Genomic DNA, 23,328 nt, shown 5'->3' on the forward strand with positions numbered 1-23,328 from the left:
GCAATCACCCAGAAGAAGTGTCCACATGGAAAACCTTAAGCCTCAGTCTCTACAAATTTGTGCCTTTGTGCATAAATGGTACTAAAAATCTGCTTAATCTCTTAATACACCGCTATAAAACGATCAATCTTCAAAGACATTCCCTTAATAAATCCTATGACACAGAATTTCCAGGTTTTTCCAGTTTCTTATGCATATTATTTTGCCCATGATGTAATTTTAAAAGATTTGTTTCAACTTAATCTTTCTTGCCTTTGGGGTACAATATTCGGAGATATTTGGGTACTCTTTGCCTCTTACTAATATACCACTGAATTATTGACGTTTGATAACTACTCCTCTCATCCCTCCTTCCTTCGAGGGCTCACAACCCACATATCATTTATAACTCAATCACTGGTTGGATAAACCATTTCCCCATGTTTTTTACAGTCTAAAGATTTCATATAAATGGTGAGATCTCATGGCAAAGATTCTTTAAGCAATCTTAATACTTATTATGCAAAATAATACTATATTTATTTCATTATAGGAATCCTTCAATAAGATACATTCGTGTCTGAAACGTTGGATGTAATGAATAAATTTCCCTGACGAGCGGACAATCATCCGTTGCTGTAGAGAATGGTAATGAATTTTTCATTGATTTCCCCCGAATCGAGGCTCCCCTTCGCCCCCTTTCGCTGCCTTTTCGCTCCCCGTGTACTTTCTGTCACTGTGTGTTTTCAATTATTCGCGAATTTCCAATAATTCAATGACGGGCATGCCTTGGCCCCTGTCATCCACTTGTAATTACGTAATAAGGCAGCGAATGCTTTAAAGCCGCTTACCGTTAACAATCATTCCGGAAATATCAGAAGGAACAGCGGCGGCAGAGGAGGCCGTCCGTGCCCGACTCCGTGTAAAATAACATGTTATTGCACTTTTCTTTTAACTGAATGCAGTAAGCTCCCCTGAGGGGAGCACGTAGTCGTAGTCCCCAGTCCCCAGTCACCACATGACAATTGCAAGGCGCTGATAAAAGTCGGCGTATTTGTGGTCGCTCCGTCCGCCTTCGGGGCGCCGGGTCTGTCCTTCGCCTTGACAGGCAGGGCGGGGGGCGGACAGGACAGGCAAAGGGCACGGGAAAATGCATTTTCAAACCACAAAAATAATTAAAAACTTTACGCGCTGTCATGTGTGCGGGCTCCGGGCCGTGGGGCCGTGGAGCCGTGGGGCCTTCGAGGCAGTTCTCGCATTTAATCCTGTCAGACAGGACACACAAACTCCCTCGCCTGCCCGTCGTCTGGCGGTCGGGCGATAAAAATCAAAGACACGTCTGATGGCCAGACCAGAGCGCAGTCTTGGCCTTTAAATGCCGCATCGGTTAATGAAATTGTCTTGCCATCCGGATAGGAGCGCCAGTCCTGGTGAACCAGGGAAAACTCCATGGCTGCCAATTGTCTCTTCTGATTTCGCGGGTGTAATTTATGCCTCTATCTCGATCTACAGGAGATCATCTCTATCGGGATAACTACCGGGTATTCTGTAGTCGCAATATCCCCTATACTAGTGTCTCTCTCTGATGGAAGTCCATGCTTCGTTTGCCCTCTGTTTGCAAAGTGCAAAAGCCAAAAGGTTTACGCACCATAGCGCCGGGGAAAAGTTCCTTTTTGGCCATCTTTTGCTCCGCTTCACAACTCCTTTGAGACTCCTGTATCCGGCAAAGCCTTAGCTCTTTAGTGGAGGGCCAGCAAAGGCAGCAGCAGCTGGCTTTGCCCCACCTGAAGATGTCCCCTTGCTGCTGACCATCCTCGTAATTATGCCCAAATTTGGGACTAACTTTTCATTTCGATTCAATTGTGGAGACGGAGACCAGTCCGGCCGGAGAGCACTGGCACCCAAGTGGGTTAAGGACCAAGGCCAAGACACAGCCACAGCCAGAGCCATCTTTAACGGACGCTGTTCCTCCTCGTAGGCCCGTAAAAAACATTTGCGCAATGTCAACAAATTTGCGCGCTTATTAGATTTTCGTGGTTGCACACAATTTCGCCAACTAAGACCGCCGCAGAGAGATAAAGTGCAGCCTGCGAAAATATGAATAAAATGGCGAAAACTTTTCACAAACGGAAGTGCATGCTGCGTTTTTCAGACCCGGAGTATGGCCAAGGCTACGGCTGCGGCTGCGGCTGCATGGGTCCGAGCCCGTCTTTTAGTCCTGCTGCTGGTCCTGGTCCTGGTCCTGGTCCTGGCTCTGGTTGCGGTTGACCGGGACGGGCCGAAACGGTGGGCCACGCCTTCTCGCGACGGTCGGTCACGGTCGCCGGGTTTGCTAATGAGTTTTGTTGTCAGTTCTCGCTGGCCAAGCAGAAATTGGGCGGCGGCGGCGGCATCATTTGGCTGCTCCTGGCACTCCCAGCTCCTGCTCCTTGCCCTTGCTGGGATTTATGTGGAGCACTGCCCTTGTGCACGGGTGTGCACGGATATCTGTGTGTGCGGTAAGTTAATATTTGCTGCATAAATTCCAGTGCGTTGGAATTTACTGCGCTCCGTTTCGTTCCTTTTGGCTTTTGTCGTCGTCCTGCTCGTTTTTGTTGTGCGGAAATTATGAAAATGCAGCCCCCCCCCGAACAGAAGGAGCAGAGGTCCAGGGACATCCATGGAGTCCGTTGGGGAGTCTGGCTCTGGCTCTGGCCACACAAGAATATTAATTACTTTTTGCATTTTTAGCTCTGTGCCTGGAATTCAAATGAGCAGATTTTGGTTAATTTGTTTCTAGCGAAAATATTTCTTAATTTAAGCGTTAAATCCGCTCCACAAAAAAGGCGAAAAGGCAGGGGGAGCACCCAAAACAAAGGGCTGGGGCCTGGGGCCAGCCAATATTCCAATATTCAGGAAACGACTCGTCTGCCGCTGAAGGGTCAAAGGGAAATGGCTCCCAATCTCCCCAAAACACACACGACGGCAGCACACAACTATGACACTGAATGGTCATAGTTTTCAAGCAAATCTCATCAGCCTGGGGAGCCTGGGAGCCTGCACATTCCAATTGACACATTCCCGCTCCCTTTCCCGATTCGCATTGTCATGCTCGTGGTTATTTTTATAATGTTAGTGGGAGTCTGGGGGTCTGGGGGTCTGCCAATGCAAACATTCGATTTCCAACCGGGCTTATTGGCTGCCGTCTGATTTTTGATTGCCCAGCGACTGACTTCTCGGGAATTGGTTGACGTTTTGGGAATTGAGAGAGCGAGATCTGTTCTTCCGCTTAATTTTGATGTCTTCCAGAGTTCTGAATGCCTGCCTGCCTACCAGAACAGAACAGACATAAAACTTTCCTCAAGTACTTGTCTCCAGGCAACGGCCCGACATTTATTACGGACACGCTCGTACATGAAAAGTTTATACATTCAGCAATCATGCCTCAGAAGGAGGCAACACCTGGGATGCAGATATGGACTACCAAGACATTGCGAAATCGTGCTGCTTTTGGAACTCTCCCTCCCAGTAGAGGCTGGAGCTGATGTCGCCGAGGCTCAGCGACAGGTCCGGCTGGGACCGGTTACTCTCCGCCTTGAAGCGGTACAGAATGGGCAAGATGAAGGCTATGGCATCATTGGTTTCGTTGGGCAGCCGGCAGCCCAGGACGTACACAAAGCCCGTGGGGAAGATGGCGAACTTGATTTCGGTCTTGGGCATTATGTGAAAGATGAACGGCTGGCTCTGGTCGAATATGATGTTGGTATAGGACTCCACCTTCAGCCACTCCAGATCCAGCTGAAAGGGCACACAGAAGGTGGCGTTCACCACATTGTACTTCAAATTGTAAAACGCCGGAGTGTAGCCCAGAACCTCCAGAATTTCCTCGAACTTCGAAAGGCCCTCTCGGGCACCATCGCGGCTGTAGCCCTTGCAGAAGACGTTCCCATTGGCGTAGATCGTCAGGGTGCACACCGGATAGACCCGTTGGGCGAACAGGGCCGAGTGCTTCTCCGGCTCGTACCGAGAGTTCTCAAGCACTTCGTGGAGTGCGTGGAGGTCGTACACGCAATTCGTGTTCACATGGCACGTGAAGGGTCTGCAGAGAGGGCAAGTCTTTAGTTACACAAATCCTAAGCCTGGGGATGCCGAACCACTCACCGATACAGCAGCTGGAGATGTCTTTCGATATCCGGCAGCACCGACAGGTTGCAAAAAATGTTCACCACATCGTCGTCTGTCGGAGTCCTGGGTGACACATCTTGTTTTTTCTGCTCATTGGTGGGTTTTTCGTCAATCATTTTGCTCTCCTTGTTGGTGGACATCGGGAAAGTTCTATTGCCGTAAATTTTCCTGGAAAAAATAAGTGAATACCTCTTCGCCCAGATTTTAACAAATTAAAGCGATTTGACAAGACTTTTCAACCCAATAAAAAGTTTACGTTTCAGTGTTGTGAAACGCAGAAAATTTACTCAGATTGAGCCACGCTGTGAGAAAACGGAACAGCTGTTCCGTGACAAGAACGGCGACAGTTGTTCTGTCACTGAGTAACACTTTTCTTAGTCACCAACCTCTTTTGACCAGTTTTTGAATAAATTACCCTTCTATAAGCAGTATATTTTCGGAATAAGCTTTCATTTTATATTAATTAAATCACAATACATTTTAGCGCCCATTCATTGTTTTCTTTGTCGCTAGATTGATATTTTTAGCTTCGAAAAATGTTAAAAATTCAAATCAAATTAATTAAAGATGCAATTTCCGCTAGACTAGTACTTTGGGAGGCCTCAGTGGATGCACATTGAACCGATTGACGCTTTGATTAAATTCAAACAATGCATTTGGGCATCGCATCGCAATTTGGAGCACTTGAATGAATGCTGCCCGGGCAGACAAACAATCGAAATATCACTCACATTCAAATCGCAGAGATTGCATAATTGAAACCCCATTGAAGTCCATTAATAACTTTGTGTTCGCTCATGGCTCCATCGAACGGAACACTCATATTTCTCAGATGGATTTGGTGAATGTGTAGAGGAGCTGGAGGGGTGGGGGAGGAGCGGGTATGGGAGGTATGGGGGGTATGGGACTTGACGTTAGCTCATCAAACCCGAAAAACCACTTTGCTCAACTCTTTTCAAAGTGCATACATCATCAGCGCTAAGCCAAAACAAAAAAGCAATGCAAAGGGAGTAAAATGAACGATGACGGTGGGGCCGATGGTGGGGGGCGGTGGGCGGCGGGTGCCGTTAGATGCGATAGATGTGGCGGCGATGGCGGGCGGAAAAGGAAGTGATGGGCCATGGAGAGGTGTACGAGATTGGCGGTACGAAGAGCGTTGAAAACTTTTGTGCAATGTTGATTTTTCCGCAAGAGTCGTTTTTTGCCATCCACTGGACGGACGGAGACGGTAGTCCCAGTCCTTAGTCCTTAGTCCTGGGTCCGTTGACGGAACAAACGGAAGCAGGGCCTGCCGCAAGCACTTTATAAAACCCCCAGCTCAGCAAAAGTCTTTCAATAATAATAATATTGGGGCGCAAGAGGGACAACAAAGGCAAATGGGCCAAAGTGCGCGGTGCACAACAGAGGCATAGGTGTAATAGAAAAGAAAACGATGTTGGATCAAGACTCTTACTTTTATTGAACCGAACCGGATGCTCGTTTCATTTATTATCCCGTTATATTGCATATATTACGACAGTCTCTAGGTGGAACGAACTCCTGGAACATCCCTCGCATTTAGTGACAGGCTCTGCGATGCCGAAACCAAATGGCAAATCGTGTAAATCACAGCCTTGACTTCAGCTCATACCCTTGTCCTGTAATGACCCTTGACCCCCGTGCCCGTGCCCGTGCCACCACCCGGTTGTTCGGCGAAAATGGATTGGAAGTGGGCCTGGGCCTGATGGGAGGGGACTGCAAGTGTTCCTGATCCTGATGATGACAAACAAAACAATGGAATCAAAGCGGTTAATGGCTTTTGTGTGTAAAATGAATGAGAATGCGGCAACGTTTCCTGCTTTCATTTGCAGCGTCATTTGCTCTGCTCTCCACATGGATGGGGCAGGAGTGCTCTATCTGCAACAGTTTTACTACCTATACAACAGATACACACACACACACTCGTGCAGTGAGTGTGTGAGACCCGTTATAGACGCTAATCGATATGAGGGGGTACCCCCACACCCACCCCCCGTCCTCTGTGGTGGCCTGGGGGCTGGAAGCTGCAACGACCAGCGTGCAACTCCACTTTCATTATTGGTTTTTTGTTACAGCCCTGCCACCGGCCACAAGGCTGACTGCTCTCAAGCTTGCCAAGATTTATCCTTCTGTCTGCCAGGAAAAGACAGACAGAGAGAGAGAGGGAGACAGAGAGGGTGGGAGCTTGCCACAACCGATAATTAAATCGAACAACAAAGGCTTCGATTTGACAGTCCTGCACTTGCACTCATATATCAAATGGGGAATAGACCTCCACTCCTCCACTGACCCGTAGATCTGCTCGAAGTTCACTTTGCGGGCAGTGAATGGACACTGAAACCAGCAGCTCCCCCTCTTCGAGCAATTAGTAGGCAAAAACAAATGGATTATCCGATACTTGTGATAAGACGCTTGTTTGCTTTGTTTTTTATTTCGCCGATAAAGAATATAAACCCTATTAAAGAGGGAGCATATTATTTGCAAGCTAGGCTTTCAATAAATTTGTTTGGGGCTTGGAGAACCGAAGGTAGAATACACTCTTCTTTATCCTAGAGTAGGCTATGAGTATAGATAGGTGGGAGAACCCACTGTTCCCCTTAAACTGTCGCTCAGATTGTCGTCTTGGTATAATAATATTTGCTTTACTCTGCTGCTGCTCTTTTTTCTTGGAATTTGCCTGCCCGCACAGCCCCCAGCCCACGGAGCGGGAAAATTAGGGGCAATCCGGGACCCAAGGCGACCAGCTAATTAGACGATCAAGGACTGCCAGGGGCCTGTCAGCACACGCCTACGAGCGTCATTATGGGCTGTCGGAATGGGGTAGAAAATCAATAGCTCTATTATTTCGCGGAATGTAGACGGCTCCGAGCCGAGGCTCGATGCGATGCGATGTGTTGATTGACAGCCTAATTGAGGTTTCTTGACTTCTTCAATTGGGGGCAGGCCAATGACCGTTTCTGTTTGTGCTAATAATAATATTGTTGGTGTAATATTGGAGCGGCAACGACGACGACAACGTCTTGTTTAGTTAGTCATTAGGCCTGGGAGACGCGGAGGGGGGGGAGGGTAAAACAAAGGACTCCAACCCAATCACATTAAATATTTGCCGAAACTCGCACTTGATTGCCCCTGTTGAGGGGGGTGGGGAGGTTTCGTTTTAATTTTTTATTGATTCAACTGTTTAATGTCAATTGCTGTGCAAATACTAATCAAACGCTTGGTTTGCGCAATTAAGATACAAATACTGGAGCGATAGAGATACAGATGGGACCAGCCCAACCCCTCAGATACGATTCGATTGCGTTTCCCTGCACTGTTCTGTTCCTGGTTACTGGTTCCCGGTCTTAATTAGCATTTACATTGCGTGCAACATGCTGCAAGACATAAAATTAACGCCCACACGAATGCCCCCAACTCTGCCCACCACTCCAGGGACCTCCTCTTCCTTTTGGTTCAATTTTTGGGCGAAACGTTCAATGGTCGGCCATTAAAAAGTCTGAGTGGCCGAACAGAACACAACTTTTTTGTTAATCCCAGCTCCCAACTTTCAAAGGGTTGATTGAACTCTTTATTGGCGGCAGAACTATACAGAAAAAAGCACCATCAAACACTCGTGCAGAGGGAAATACGAGTAATACAAATAAAAACCTGGTGCCTGGTGCCTGGTTCCTGGTTCCCGGCTCCTGGTTCCCGGTTCCTGCTTCCTGGCGGGGCAAAGTTTACAATCACTTGTTCGCTGGTTGGTTCAATGTCCCCTGAAGTTTCGTTTGTGAACTCAATTATGTGGGGATATCAAACATTTCAAAGGAAATATCTCCGGCCCGGCACCAACATAATCCAAAGCCATCCAAATTCACTCGGAACCGCAGACTCTTGGCCACAAAAAAAACCGAGAAACTTCTGCTGAAATAATCTTCTACCGAGTTGAACAGCTTTTGAGTGTTTTAAAATACTCGTGCTCGTCCTCAGAGAAGGAGAAACAGTGTGATATCCGTTTGTGCTCATTCAAATCGCATGTAAGAAGAATTTAGAGCATTTTTTGGCACTCGCAACAGACACCAAGAAGTCAGAAAGAAGCTTGGAACTGTTCCAGAACTAGAGACATCCTCCGAACTGGTCATAGAAATGGTGGAATGGTGGGGTGGGAAAGGGAAACGGAAGTTGCATAGCGCTGAAATACACTGATGCATACTGTTCGGGACGACAATAATAAAATATTACATATTTCGAGGCAACACAAGCATTCCGGGCACTTTTACTTGGGCGTTGCCGTTGCAACAAGCGACTGGCATTCCTTCCTATATTATTCGTATAATTATTTCCATCTTAAATAACCAAAATATTTTAAAACGAAACCAATGGAAATTTTGAAAGCCCGTACGAGGCACCTTTCCCTGGGATTTCCCACTAAAAATCATGTCAAATCACAATCGTGACTCCTGCGGGCAGTGTATTCCAACACCGTCACGTTCACGTCCACCTCGGGTGGACCACCTTCCGCTCTCCGCTCTCCACCGCTCTCTCTATGCTCTGCCTGCCCTCGGAGCTCTGCTTCCAATTTCAAAGTAAAACTTGAATGGCAACAAATGGTGCCCCGCCAGGTCCAGTGCCATTTTATATTTGATATTTTATTACATTACATTTCCCTGGCTTATTACATTTTGGCTTTTAAGCTGTTGACACAACTTGATTTCCGTCCCCGACCCGACCCTCTGCTCCGGGAGGATCCTGCCCAAGAGTGGCGTGGTCAGTGGCGTGTCCGCTGGATTCCTGTCAACCTCCCACGTCGTTTTGTTTCAGCTTTCTGCTGGGTGTCCTTTCCTGTCTCTGTCTCTGTCTTCGTCCCTGTCCCTGTCCCTGGCCCGGGCTCCTCTTCTTGCCTCTGGTTCTTGCCCCGTTCAGACAATTTTGACTTTTGCGTTTTTGTGCTTTCACTTTTGGAAGTTGGAACTGGACTGGGGCGGGCTGGGGGGGCTCCCCCGTCTGGCTGGTAGCGAGGACGATGACGATGACGACGACGACGACGACGATGATGACCCAGAAACAAAAGTGTGTCTAATGGGTTTCTGTTATGTTTTTTGACATTTTGGGAATAATGTTTCCTCTTCCGGTTTAAGGTGCGCTGCGCTTCTCCGTGTATATGCTGCAATTTCCGTCTGTGCCCAGCCGCCGCCGCCTCTGCCGCCGCCTCTGCCGCCGCCTCTGCCTCCGCCTCCGCCTCCGACGGGAATGAGGTCAACCTGCTCTTAAGTTGATTTCATAACGAGCAAAAAAGCACCGGGAGAGGGAGAAGGAGGAAAAGAAATGGCTAAAAAAGTGAAAAGTCATGGAAATTGTCGCCCGGAGATCAAAGATGTGCGATTCCGATACTGCCAGCTAATTTCAGCGCCGCGGCGCGTCGTAAACATGACAACCTAATTATTTTTTGCATTTTTTTCTTGTCTGGCCGAGTCCTTGCCGGCTGCAGCTCTGATTAATGGATAAAGTCTCCGCGTGCGACATTTGCATGCGAAATTGAAAATAAATATTTGCACAGATAAATGCAAAAGGGAAAATGGGAAAAGCAGCTCCAGCCGAAGGACACAGGCAGCTACTAATTTCACTTTGACTTCTCGAGTGCGTCCCGGCAATCAGAGGACACCCAGATACGGCCCTCACATCCCACAAATACAAACACTGCCAATAAGCAAGGACATATGGCCCTCGTCTGGGTCGCCAAGGAATTCCCGACGCCCGCTGACGAGGGGGGCTGGAGGCCTCTTCATGTCAGCAGACAAGACAGGTCTAGGGCGCGTCCCGGCGCCATTTGATTAATATACACTCTCCACACCACTCCACTCCCCCCCCCTGCCAGCCCTCGTCGCGCTTTCTTTTCGACAATCGAAATTAATTGCACTGCTGGAGGAGGTAATGTCTGTCCCTTTTATGCCCAACTTTCGCCAAACACCTGACGGCGTCTCGCGGAACTTTCGAAAGAAGAGCCAGGACTGGGGGGGGACTGGTGAGCAGCACCAGCACACCCCTCAGGCGTCTTCAAAGGCACAAAAAACTCAAAGCTTAAAATACAAAAATCAATAAATTTAATTAAAGAGCTTACTTAAAGCTATCGAGAGGGAATTAAGGGATTCTGGGAATGTATTTTAATAGTCGAAGGATTTTATAAAAGTTAAATTACATTTACGGATGGGAAGAAGAGACAAATTTGAATGGATTTATATTTATAGAATTTATGGAAGTAAACAACAAATACAACCATCAATGAATAGATTTTGAATGAAATTCTTTCGAAAATGGACAGAAATTAACATAAATACATAGATAGAAGTGTTGCAGCTTTCCTTTGTAGGTTTTCATAAGATAAAGCCAAGGAAAACGTAAAGGGTTCTCCATATTTTATTTAATCATATTGTAGATTGAAGGCACTCTGCAAATTGTTGGTATATTTTGAGATGTGTTTATAGCTATAGCTATATGACAATATAGGGGTATAACTACCATCGAACCCATGGGTTTGCCAAAGAAAAAGCAAGAGTTAATGTCAACAAACCAACACCCACCGCCACCCGCCCCTTTTTGTATGAAAGCCGCTTTGATATTTTTGGGAAAATCATTATATTTAAGAGGCATATTCCGGCAAACTATCGCTATCATCAGCTTCTACAATGCCAATCACATGCATCCCCCCGCAGGCCAGGAGCCGTTATCATCCCCGGCAAATGAGTGCTATTTATATGGGGGCCCCCACTATAAGCGTATTCCATACGGGCGTGCTCATACGTATAACTATATGTATTTATATTTACTATATTTGCTCGACCATCATTATCGTTATTAGAGCTCATTAGCAACGTCATTGGGAAGGCGGAGGGGCGAAAGGAAGCCGAGCCGAAGCGTTCGAGGGTGTGGCCCGAGAGAGCTCAAAGACCGTCAGAGACATAAGCCGAAACGGGGGGGATGGGGGGTGGGAGCCCCCTAGTTCAGAAGATTATTGAATGTGAGCTAATTTGCGTTTTGGGGCTTAATGCGCTTGATTGAACCCACATCTGCTATTAGGTGGAACTCAACGAGCAGCGATTCTCACTTGCTGGATCGTATTATACGACGGCGGAGACCCATGTCCCTGCCCGCTCCTGTGATCCAAACAATACACTTAATTAACATAAAGCCAAAGGAAACCGCAAACCGAAAGTGGAGACAAAATTCCACCTGGAGCTCGACCTGGACCTCGAACGGCAGACCCCCGTGGCCCCTGGAGATCCTGGATGGGAAAATCGCCGCGACCCACTGAGAGGCGAATGCCCAGGAATCCAGTGCCCCATTGTTGGGGCCATTGTCATTTGCAAACGGTGCGAACTTAATTTCTGCGACGATGTCACTCCTCTGGAATGCCCTGTGTGTGCACGCCAGGAGCTGCAGCCGAATCAGAACCGGAATCTGGATCAGAGTCGGAGCTGGCGAGCAATCGGCTTGTGACGTGGGGACAGACGTGGGGAGAATGCCTGCCGGAAATCGTCTGCAATGTGCGAGATAACAATTTTCATGCAGTGACCAAGGCGACGATTCAGCTAGCCACCAGGCCAGGCCAGAGCCAGAGCCAGAGCCAGAGACCAGTCATCCCCATCCACCATCAACCTTCCACCAACTGACAACGAGAACGACCGACAATACAACCCACCGACCGCACTCATTATTCGTAATGGCGCTGATGGTGATGATGACAACATCGGTGGCAGGAGCAACAATGGCGACCGCTGCGAAAGCAGGAGAGGAGTGCCCTCGGGCGAAACCATCCGGCGTGCGAGGACTACAATGGGAATGCCGATGACGATGCCGGTGCCGTATTCTGCATTTCGGACGGCTTGTGTTCCACTATTGCAGCGATCCAGAATGTCGTCGTAACATTTAATTTCCGTCAACACCGAGCAGAGGGGCAAGACGGCAAGCGGGAGAGAGAGGGGCATGCACGAGGTGTAGGTGGACTGGGGCACAGACACAACATGTCTGCGGCTAATATAAAACGAAGAATGCCATGACATACGGGTTGCAGCAAGACCAGATGACCAGCACCGCCACGAGGGTAACGGTGATGGGAATGGGAATGCGAATGGCAATGGGGATAATGATGGTAGTGATGATGACGACATTTGTCCGGCCGTAGCCATTCCGTTCCGCTCCGATGCGGCAATAATCATTAGGTACGTGCGTTAGGGTTTGTTTGCATTCAACAGTTTTGATTGCTGATTGCGCCCGTGGATGGGGATGTGGAGCTGGCGTTGGAGTGGAATGTTTTGGTCCCTGAGTGGGGGGAGGGGGGGATGACTGTCGGGAATTGGAAGCCCCTAGGGCTATAGTTTGTCATCAGAATGCATAGTAATTTTATGTTTACAGGAATTGCCTGTGATACGATCTTAGTAATCGAATACGATTATTCGTAGATGAGAAATTTATTGCTTCTATAGATAGGAGCAGATATATTTCCGTATATATATGTATTGTGTGTGTTTTACTCCTGATACCCTTCGTAGATTAGTTTTTAGTTGTGGAAATATGATTTATTATACCCAAAAATATTCCATTAAATATTCCGAAAAAAGCTTATTAGCTCTAAAATGTATTACATAGGGACTTGCAACATTTTTAAATAAGTAATTAATTCTTGCCAAAGGGGAAACAGTGACAGGCAACAGAAAAAATAACGAAGGAGACACACACAATGGAATTGCCGCAGAGAAGGGCCCATCTGGACGGAGGAGAATACCTGCCTGAGGCCGGGATTAAGTGCTTTGTTTTCCTGTTCCTGCTCCTGCTCCTGCTGTCGGAGAATGAATTTCAGCATATATTTTATGACACTTAACTTTAATATTAATGCACAGTTACTACATCTGCCCGTCTCTGTCTCTGTCTCTCTCTCTGTCTCCTTGCAGCATGGTGGGCCAGGACTTTGCAGGACTCGCTGGCTGCTCCGCATTGGCTTTTGTTTTGTACCTAAACACATTTAACGCTGGATTTGTCTACGATGACAGGTGAGAAAAATTCAAGCGAATTAAAAATTCCATATGTCAGCAGGTTGACGAAGGTAAATGGCTTTGACTTTGGTCAGGTCTGCCCTGTTCTGGCTATGACCCCCGGAGGCGACACTTTGTCGCCAGATTGGACCCAAAAAATATAGGGGGGAGGGGAAAAAGACAAAAGTTTATTATTAATTGTGCGCCAAGTGCCGCCATTTATTTGATAAAATCGCCATAATAAATTCTCGCCCCGCCTAATTGTAAAACTTGAGGCAGACCAGTTGCTGGGCCCTGCGCCGGGATGCGATTTACGGGGGACGGGGGGGGGACGGATGGGGGCAGCCTCTAGCCCCTGTGCCGTTGTCAGAATCAGACGACGGACGACGGAGAAAATTAAAAAACAAAATGTTGATTTATGTTCCACTCCGTTCACAATGGAATCGGAACGGGATTGGTCTTACTTGTCCCATACCAACCCACCCCACCCCACCCCACCCCGTCTCGTCTCTCACCTTGGCGCATTGAAATGCTGCAAACGCAAACGAAATTACCCATAAATATCAAAAGTCATGTACAATGGACAGGAATTTCCCCAAGGACTTGGCCACAGTTCGTAGTCCTCGCACACACACACACACACACACACAATGCCATCAGCCGCTCTGGTCGGGTTTGGTCTAGCTCTCTCTAGCCGGGAGTCAACCCCGTCTGACCGTTCTAGAAAACAAGTGACTCCTGGTCCTAGACCTCCTCCTGGTCCCCTCCTGCTCCTTCTGCTCCTGGTTAAACTACAATGCCAGCGAACAATTGTCGAGGGGGGGGGGGAATGGGCTGGGATTGGGCTCCGACTGTAGCTCGGAAGTTATGCACAAAGTGCTCTGCTCGGAGCGTTCGTTGTAGCTCGTTATTTTGTGCTGTCCAGAAAACAAGCACAAACTTGCCCACTCACACACACACACACACACACACACACACAAACAAATAATAAACGCAACTTATGTAACTCAGCCCCATCCCAGTCCCCCCACCCTCTCGCTTCATGGCACAAAAAGTTGTGTGCGAGTTTATGTTTTTGCTCGAACGGAAGCTCCTGCGGTCACTTTCACGCAGTTGCCAACACCACCCCAAGCCCGTAACCAGAGAACGGTAGAGACCCAAAGCTAGAGCCTACCTATTGGATGTGCCTGCGGTCATCCCGCAACACGGCCACAGTGACCACACGAGCCCAAGTTATTATTGTCAAGCCAGGGAGCAGAGAAAACATGATTTATTAAACGGCAGCATTCCCTTCAATTTGTTTCCTATCGGCTGGAAAAAGACCATTGACCATGAGGGGAACTTGCCAATAAGAAATCTCTGTTGTTGGCAATTGTTGAAGAGATATGAGGTTTTAATAAGTTATGGCCAGCCCGTAAAGCGATTGCCAACTTTTTGATCAAGTGCCGTATTTCTTCGGTAATTGAACGAATGCCATATATTGTATTGCCAGGGACACGGCTGGCTGAGTTCTGTTTAAAAATATTAAAGACCATTGCACACACATAATACCTTTTCTCCTGTGATGGTCATCCGATTCACACCTTCCGCTTGATATATTACGTTCTCAAAAATACCCAAAAAAAAAGGGCCGTAACAAAATGTTGTTGCCAAACATCCCCCAATCTCCAGTCTTACAATAATTTATGTGCCGTATTAAAAGAACAGCAGCGGCAACGCTACGTATACGTAATTTTGAAGGGCGGAGACTCTAGGAGGGAGGCACACTCCACCAATGAATAGGGGGAGCCGGAGTAACAGTATTTTGTGCTCCCTTTTTTATATAAAATCGAAAATTTGCACTTTACATAAGCAAAACAGCTACCTCCTCCGCTGTGGGGAGCCCTGAAGGTGCGGGAGGAGATGCAGAGGGTCTAGAGCTAAAGAGCGGAAGGCAAGAATGGTGTCCACGTTCGGCTACTGATGCTATGATATATTGTCTTCAACAAAAGCCAACCACAGCCCTGTTTGTCATGTGTGTGAGGGGCTGTAGGTAGGACCCACTGTGAGCCACAGCCACAACAAAAATTACACTTACAAATTGTGCTGACCTGCCAATGGCAGCTTTCTTTTCTGCTAATGGAGTTGGTGCATTGCCTATAAGAAAAAGCTTAAAAAAATACATAAATCCCATCTATAGCTGATTGTTTCTTCGCTGTGAATGTGGTGCTCGAGGTGAGTGGGCCCTTGAAGGATTGTTATAGTTTTTCTTAAGAACAATTAGGCCCAGAAAAGTTGGTATTGAACGATCACAGCCCACTGTGCATCGAGTGCGTTGTGGCTCCTCCTCGATTGCTGCCGACTCTGTCCTTGCCTCTAGCCCTGTCTCTGCCTGCGGGCCCTCCTGCTCGAGTCGAGAGTGAAAAGCGAACGATAACGGCAGCTACATGCCGCACTTTTAAGCTGCTTCAAGCTTGCCATTGTTGTTGCTGCTCAGTCTCTCCATATCTCTCACTCTCTCTCGCCGCCTGTGCTCCTGGCAAAGTGCCGCTGCTCTTGTCGTCCTCGTTGTCGTTGTTGCTGTTGTTGCTGCTGTTGCCGCTGGTGGGTGTTGACGTTTTGGATGTTGGCCCTGCTGCGAGTACTCGTATTGCTATTCATTCACTAGTTACGATGATAAAGCACAAAAAAGGGAGCTGCGGAAATTCTGCTGATGACGATAATGTTGACGCTGAGGATGGCCTCCCCCTCCCCCGCCGCCCTGTCGGATATTAAGCCCATCTAGCCCCCACCATGTGCAGGGGCGTCCAGGTATGAGTATGCAATGAAATTTCTTTTCAATATTTGCCCGTTACTCTCGCATCGCGCGCCCCCGCAAATGAGGCGTACAGCAATTTTTGGTATGTTTTTGTACCTGGCAATCATGGCGGTAGAAGGGTATGTTGTGTTTGTGGAGTGTTATGTGACCAGACCTTGGGGAATAGACGAAACAAGTCTTAAGATGTCATGGGCAGGGGTATCCTCCATAGCGGATGCCTCGTTTCATATTTTTTGTATGGTTAGGCAATCGAGGAATGCCTACAGCTAAACAAAACTAGAAGGTGCATTGCCCTCCAGCCCCGCCCACACCCACACATATGTACGGGTACGAGTGGCTTCTCAGTAAGCTGCTCCTTCATCATCGTCGTGTGCTTTTGCTTTGTGCTCTCCCGATAAGAATTTGTTTGCTCTCGAGGACATTTTTGTGGCTGCCTTGGCGCTGGGGGTCTGGGAATGCCAATTGGAATTGAAGTGTAGATGAGTGAGCACCCACGTCCACACCCGGACCCGGACCCGGACCCGGACCCACGCCCCAGCCACGACTCTCTCCTCGCAGTCCAGGGCCAATAACTTTGCCTCATAGTTGGGCACGTCTCTTCGGCGAATTTGTTAACCCAATTTGCGGCACCACCCACTCCTCTTCAAATCCTTTTTATTACCATATTCAAGCATTGAAAGCGTTGCACACAAACACAGACACAGACACGCACACCAATGAACTAAACCTTGCCACAATTCATATTTCCGGTCACCCATTCCATTCCATTCCATTCCATTCCAGAGCAGAGCAGAGCGTTCGAATACGAATAGGAAATAAAATATTAAATTGAAAACCGAATTTTTATTCAAAATGCTTTCAAACTTATGTGTTTGCACATGACTTTTCTTTGGAGTTTTCCCAATCCGCCCAATCCGCCCATTTGGCCCCGGGCCTCAGCGTATGCGTATGTGTTTGCTTAACCTTTGAACTTTTGTGTACCCAAAAACCCTAAAACTACACCTCGAGGCCGGCTCAAACATTAAGTAAATATCTGTGCAAATACCATCCGTATTTAACGAAAGTAAATTAAATTTTCAATTTAGATAATAAAAAGGTAAAAATTGTAATTTGCTTGCAATCCGGATTAAAGTGAGCGGAATCCGCAAACACCGGAATATGCCAATAGAAGATAAATCTATTTAAATACATAAGTGAATTAAAACACAATTAAATGCTCTGATATGCTCGTATGTATTACAATATTTGTAATGTTTTAGGAATTAAGGAATCAAACATTGAATAAGGACAATATTTGCAGTATCTATTGTATTCCGGAGAAAGGAGGAAGGAGAAAGTTACTTTTAAAATTACGACAGACTTTAGTCTACTGCCCTCCGCCTATGCCAAGCTCCAAGCCTCTTCGATGGGGAGATAATCCCCGAAAACATTCTCCAGGCATATCTCTGTAGAATCTGGGATCTATCTAGGTATCCAGAAACGAGGTCACGCCAATCGAATGTATCTAAACACTCTTCCCAGTGGACATTGATGGATATATTGATGCATGCCCCCCCCAGGCCCCTTCGTGTCGCCCTCCGGCTTCTGGGCAAAGTTTGAAAGTTAATTAATGACATTTACTGGAACATCTAAAAACTAATTATGCATAAAATGGCCAAGGTATTATTGCAAGCCCACTATAAATTTTCACAAACTGTGCAGCAATCGCACAAGCACGAACAACAAGAACAACACCGATAACAAACTAGCCCTGATTATACGAGTACGTACGGACGTACGTACGGACGTCCACCTGACCCAGAGCCAGTGTGCCGGGCAAATCGATTAGAACAACAAGGAGCGCTACAACGGTGAGGCAATTACCAGGGAGCCCCCGACAACACAATGACAATGGGGGTGGGTGTATGTACACGAGGTCTGTGTATGTGTGCGCGTTGTTCTATAACAACGGCACAAAATACGCCAACAAATCGGCAATTAATCAAGCCGCAACTGCATAGTAGGGGCGGAGCAGGAGCAGGAGCTGGAGCTGGAGCAGGAGAAGGAGCAGGAGAAGGAGAAGGAGCTAGAGCTGGAGGATAAGGATAAGGAGCAGTGGGTCAGCTAAAGGAGAAGTCGAGTCAACTGTCGCTTGGCACTTTAACAATATTTATGCCGAGTGGCAAAACAAAAGGACAATACACCAGACAGGGTATGCAAATGCTAGGGCTGAGGATACCCTATAAATACAGATGCTTCTTAGGATAGTATAATCTGGTTAGATTGGATCGATTTAATCATTTGCACCACCATCTCATCAGTAGGGGCATAGCCCATAGCCCAACCGATATACTCCTGATCAATCTTTGTGTCCTTGTAAGTAAAAGGATAACAAAGAGACACAAGCGGTCTTGGGAGTTCGAGGCGCTCCAGTTTCATGTACCAGTAGAGTGGAGGCGAATGGAGTCGAGTGGGGTTAAGTTGGGATAGGGAAGGACACTGGACCGGGGGGGGCAAGGGAAAGGACACCGAGCAGCGTCAGACTTCATTTCGCTCTGGGCCAGGACGGACAATTAATCATTTTAATTAATAGGACAGGTGTGCCACAGGTTGTTGTTGTCGAGACGACTCCCCGACTCGAGAGTAATGCGAGCTCCCTCCCCCTGCACATCCCCCTACATCTGAATATCTGTCTCTATCTCTCTGTCTCTCTCTCTTTGTGTCTCCTTGCAGGCGTGCCATCTTGACCAACGGAGACGTGACAGGAGCGCGAACATTGGCGGGGATTTGGAAGAACGATTATTGGGGCACTCCGCTGGCGGACAGCGGCTCCCACGGCTCCTGGCGCCCGTTGTGCGTGCTGAGCTTCCGTCTGAACTTCCTGGCGGGTGGCCTGGCGGCCACTGGCTACCACGTGATCAACGTGCTGCTCCACTGCCTGGCGACATGGCTGGTGGTGCTGGTGGGGCGTACCCTGCTCCCCACCCGAGCCGGAGTCCTGGCCGCTGGCGCACTCTTCGCCGCCCATCCCGCGCACACGGAGGCTGTGGCCGGCCTGGTGGGCCGTGCCGATCTGGCGGCCTGCGTCTGCTATCTGCTCACGTACCTGACCTATCAGCGGCACATGCGGAGCCGGAGTGGAGCTCCCTGGCCCTCACCCTCCTGCTCGCTCTGGCCGCGCTGCTCTGCAAGGAGACGGCCATCACGGCCGTCCTGCTCTGCGGGCTCTGCGACGTGCTGCGGGGCCTGGAACAGTCCGATAAGGTGAGTGCCCTACGTTTATCTTAGTTGTACGCATTAGTCGTCGTGGGGTTAGGTTTATGTATGTTTGATTGCAATCTTTTGAAGGCTATTGATGTCTATTGATTCTATTAGAATCCGCATCTGTTTCCATTGCAACACGACAAAAAGCGATCCACTCCGCGAGGCAACGGTGTGGATTCGGCGCTCTCCCGACTCATTTTTACGCAACACTCTCTGAGTATTGCCAAGCCATCGCTCTTAGACACTCATTTTCTGCGACGCAATTACAATGTCGCTCTTTCTCTTTCTTACCCACTTTCATGGCCGCAGAGGAACTCGCTCAACGCGCGCTCTCTTCTTCTTGTCGCTTTTGATCCTCTCTGAGCAAGTAGTCGCTCTCTCTCACTCCCACCTACACAGCATCGGGAAACACAGCGGACGAGCATAAACATGCACAGCAATCGGACAGGCGGTGGACAATAACATAGAAGGTAACGGAAGATCTCGTAATGAATTGTTGGACAGCAAACAGACAAAAATACACTGAGAATGGGAATTGGTAGCCGACATACATACATATGTATGTATACTCAAAACAAGTGATATTTAAGCTCCGTTTCCAGGAATGCCATCGAAATGCATTAACTCTTTAACTCTTTCTCACTTTCTGATCCAACCTTGACCCAACACAGCTTCTGTTCCGACTTTATCGCTATCAATTACTCCTAACTGCTTTCCCTGTTGCTAATTTCTCAAACATCCTTCCAGTATCGCCTTCGTTCGCTGTGCATTCTGAGCGTCTTCCTGTTTTGTGCCCTGTACTGCCGCCTGAGCCTGCTTCCCCGCCCTGCCACGCCTTTTGCGGCCGCAGACAACCCGACGGCCCACGAGGCGTGCTGGTGGACGCGGACTCTGACCTTCCTGTACCTGCCAGCGGCGAACTTCCGGCTGCTGCTGTGGCCGCAGGTCCTCAGCTTCGACTGGGGCATGGAGGCCGTGCCGCGGATCAGGACGCTGTGGGAGGCGCGGAACCTGCTGAGCGCCGGGTTTTACGGATCTCTCCTGGCCGTGGCCTGGCGGGGCGCCCGTCTGCGCTCGTGCTCCCCCGTGGACTATGCGGCTGTGGCAAGCATTTCGTTGCCGCTGCTGCGGCGCATTGGAAGCAACAGCTGCCACACCTGGCTGGGCCTGGCCTGCAACTGCCATCATCAACTGAAGGAGGAGCCCCGAACCGTGGAACGTCAGCACTCGACTGGCGGCACTGCATCCAGCGGTTCCTCGTCGTCGGTTCCCCTGATGGGTGTTGCCTTCCTGGTGCTGCCGTTCCTGCCCGCCAGCAATTTGCTCTTCCACGTTGGATTCGTGCTGGCCGAGCGCGTTCTGTACCTTCCGAGCGTGGGCTACTGCCTCCTCTTCGGCTACGGCTTCGGCAAGCTCTGGCAGCGCTCGAAGGGCTCCAAGGGCTCCAGGATGCTGCTCCTCTGCTGCCTGGGCGTGCTGCTGGGCGCCTTCAGCCACCGCACCGTGCGCCGCAACCTCGACTGGCGGGACGAGGAGCAGCTCTACCGCAGCGCCATTCCCGTGAATCCGCCCAAGGGTAAGCTGCACCATTACTGTCAACCTGTACACTCCATTATACAATATAGATCTACATATATGTATTTTCGCTTCTCCTGCAGCTCTGGCCAATCTGGGCAGCGTCCTGAGTGCCCACGGACGCTATGAGGAGGCGAAAGTGGCTCTGACGGCGGCCATCGCACACCGGCCCCACATGGCGGATGCACACTTCAATCTGTGAGTAAACGCTCCGTATCCAGTCACGCCCGCAACCCTTTTGCAAATTTAAGCGAAGTTCGCGCCTGCCTTTGCCCCCGTCCCCGCCCCCGCCCCCGCCCCTTTCTGTGGCACGAAACCTGAATCCCCAAAATGATGTCGGTGTTTGCTGGAAGCCTTTTCAAAATTCAAAAGCTCAAAGTGAATGGCTGTCGCGACCTTGGGCGCTTCGAGGTGGGTGGATTAGGGAGCGGCTATTGCACTGCATGGCTGCTCCTAATGCCAGATGGCAGCTGCTTCGGCATCGGCTTCTGTTTTGTGCTGTTCTGCTCTGTTCTGCTCTGTGCTGTTCATGCAAAAAACGTTCGGACAACATCTGAGGAAAAAAGCGAGAAAGTCGCAGAGGGAGCAGGGGGAGGAGTGGACCGAAGACCGCCCCAGACGCATCGCGCATACAAATCAACCCGGTCAGATCTTGAGCTCCTGCGCGTTCCGGCGCGGGGGTGCCTGTTTTGCATCTTTTGGATGGCAATTTGCATGCACTCGGCAGCCATCAACTGCAAATAGCTGCTGGATGCACTTTTTTTCTACCCAGAAGCACCCACCCGCACCCCCACCCGCAGCCCCACCGGGCTCTGTTTGGTCGTTGTCGAGCTTTGTACCTTTGAAAGAGGAGCGAATCGTTCGAAACAATATGGCCCAAATGAATGCAAGAAGCCTTTTCCGCCCTAATCCCCTCTAGATATGCTGTTAATTAGGCCAAAAGTGAATGGGGCTGCGCCAGGCCCTAGATTCCTCGAGATATACTCGTCGCACTACTTGCAGCTGGAACTGTTTGCACAGGGAGTTCTATTTGCGCATTCGAGGCACATGCTCCATCTAAATGAGGAGGAAATGGGCTGGCCAAGGGGGAAGTCCTGATTTGATTGCTGAGCAATGAGCTGTGACTGCTTGGATTCGGATTCATGCAGCACTCGTATCGGTTTACTTAACTTTAGAGAACGTCTTACACGATTATCCATCAGTAGACTTGAATCAGTCACAAAATTAACGAGGATGAGCCGTATTCTTAGAGTTTTGTGAATGAAAGTCGCCTTTGGCCCTTGTCTTTGCACTCTTAAGACAATAAATATACGAGTATTCGGTGTGTGTGTGCACGTACAGCCGTCGTACATCAATGCTTCATGCATCAGCTGTTTCGATTGCATTCATTCGGCATACCAAGGGCCATTCCCCTTGTCTTATACGAGTATTGCACAATAAATATACGATAGCTCCGACATATATTACGTACTGCTTGGAACAGAACAACAATAACATCACCGGGAGCCGTAATAGGGATTGGAATAGAAAAATTGTAACAACAATGGAGAAATTGGCATTTCTGCTTACAAGCTGCACTTGATGCAACAATATGAGAAAGGAAAACTGCTGACGCCTGACGCTGGCATCCTGCTTATCCCGCACTCCACGCCACGCCACGCCACCCATTTCTGGTGGGGCCAATGACACTCGACTTTGGACATATGGGTAACAGACTATCCCACACACACTCCCAGCAGTGCAGCTCTGGGTACTCCTAGTCGTATTGCAATGCACTCGCTGCCTCGACCGCCGACTGGGAACGCCGAGGGCAGACCCCACGGAGATTTGGGGGAGTGCTGTGCATTACGAGAGATGCGCCAACATGCCAACGCTTAACGCATCGCACTCGGTGCCCCATCGAAGCGGAGCCTGGGCCAGAGATGGCAAATGATTTCTGAAAAGTTTGGGGAGAATCCAAATATCACCAACCGGTTTTCCTTTAAAACAGAGCATTTCATTTGGCTTTATTTTTAGAAATTATTCGTATTACAAAAAAAACAGTGAGGGAGCTCTTACTAGTTGGTGTTTTGCTCCACAATTTCCCTGGCCGCATCCACTGTGGCCTGGGCATGCCAATTCTCCACTTCCTTTGAATATGGAGAACGTCATTTTCAATGCTGGTCGCTGCCCGGGCCCTCTCTCCCTCCGCCGCACACACACACACATACACACAGATGCTCCGTCGAGGCTCATACGCCGTGTTGGTGTTGTCATTATTGTTGCTGGCATTTCTGTCGTTGTTGCCGGTGCCGTCGCCCTGCTTCTTGTCGTTGTCGTTGTCGTTGATTATTGTGTTTGACATAATAGGCTTTACGCTCCAAAAAAGGAGAGTAAAAGACGTACACGAGAAATCCGTCCGCTTTGGTCCTTGGGCAAATTGTAGGTAAATCCCCTGTTCGCTGCCAAGTTTTTTCCCACTGCTTCTTTCTTGGGAGAAGCTGCTCCGGGATGGGGACGGGGACGGGGTACGGGGTACGGATAGCGATGTACGTCCAATACAAATAA

At 48.8% G+C, this 23,328-nt stretch overlaps 2 protein-coding genes across 2 annotated transcripts in view; one reads left to right on the forward strand and one right to left on the reverse strand.

Moving 5' to 3' along the window:
- Positions 1 to 23,328, forward strand: part of LOC108164146 (protein O-mannosyl-transferase TMTC1) — a 43,681-nt gene that overhangs the window by 15,857 nt on the left and 4,496 nt on the right. The window contains 5 exon segments of the mRNA XM_033393424.1: positions 13,086 to 13,184; positions 18,676 to 19,073; positions 19,076 to 19,206; positions 19,954 to 20,782; positions 20,865 to 20,979. Of these exon segments, the coding sequence (XP_033249315.1) occupies positions 13,087 to 13,184; positions 18,676 to 19,073; positions 19,076 to 19,206; positions 19,954 to 20,782; positions 20,865 to 20,979 (1,571 nt within the window). The 5' untranslated portion in view covers position 13,086.
- On the reverse strand, positions 3,320 to 4,430 carry LOC108164144 (TBP-related factor). The gene is made up of 2 exons (XM_017299749.2): positions 4,120 to 4,430; positions 3,320 to 4,057 (listed from the first exon to the last, which is right to left on the reverse strand). The coding sequence occupies exons 1-2, from the start codon at positions 4,281 to 4,283 to the stop codon at positions 3,439 to 3,441; spliced, it is 783 nt and encodes a 260-aa protein (XP_017155238.1). The 5' UTR covers positions 4,284 to 4,430; the 3' UTR covers positions 3,320 to 3,438.

This window comes from Drosophila miranda, chromosome 4 (genome assembly GCF_003369915.1).
Source record: "Drosophila miranda strain MSH22 chromosome 4, D.miranda_PacBio2.1, whole genome shotgun sequence".
In the NCBI taxonomy this organism is placed as follows: domain Eukaryota; kingdom Metazoa; phylum Arthropoda; class Insecta; order Diptera; family Drosophilidae; genus Drosophila; species Drosophila miranda.

Coding starts and splice junctions, on each gene's coding strand:
- LOC108164144 (XM_017299749.2), bottom strand. CDS start 4,283: ATGTCCACCAACAAGGAGAGCAAAATGATTGACGAAAAACCCACCAAT. Junction 4,058..4,119: donor CATCTCCAGCTGCTGTATCG/GTGAGTGGTTCG, acceptor CCCTCTCTGCAG/ACCCTTCACGTGCCATGTGA.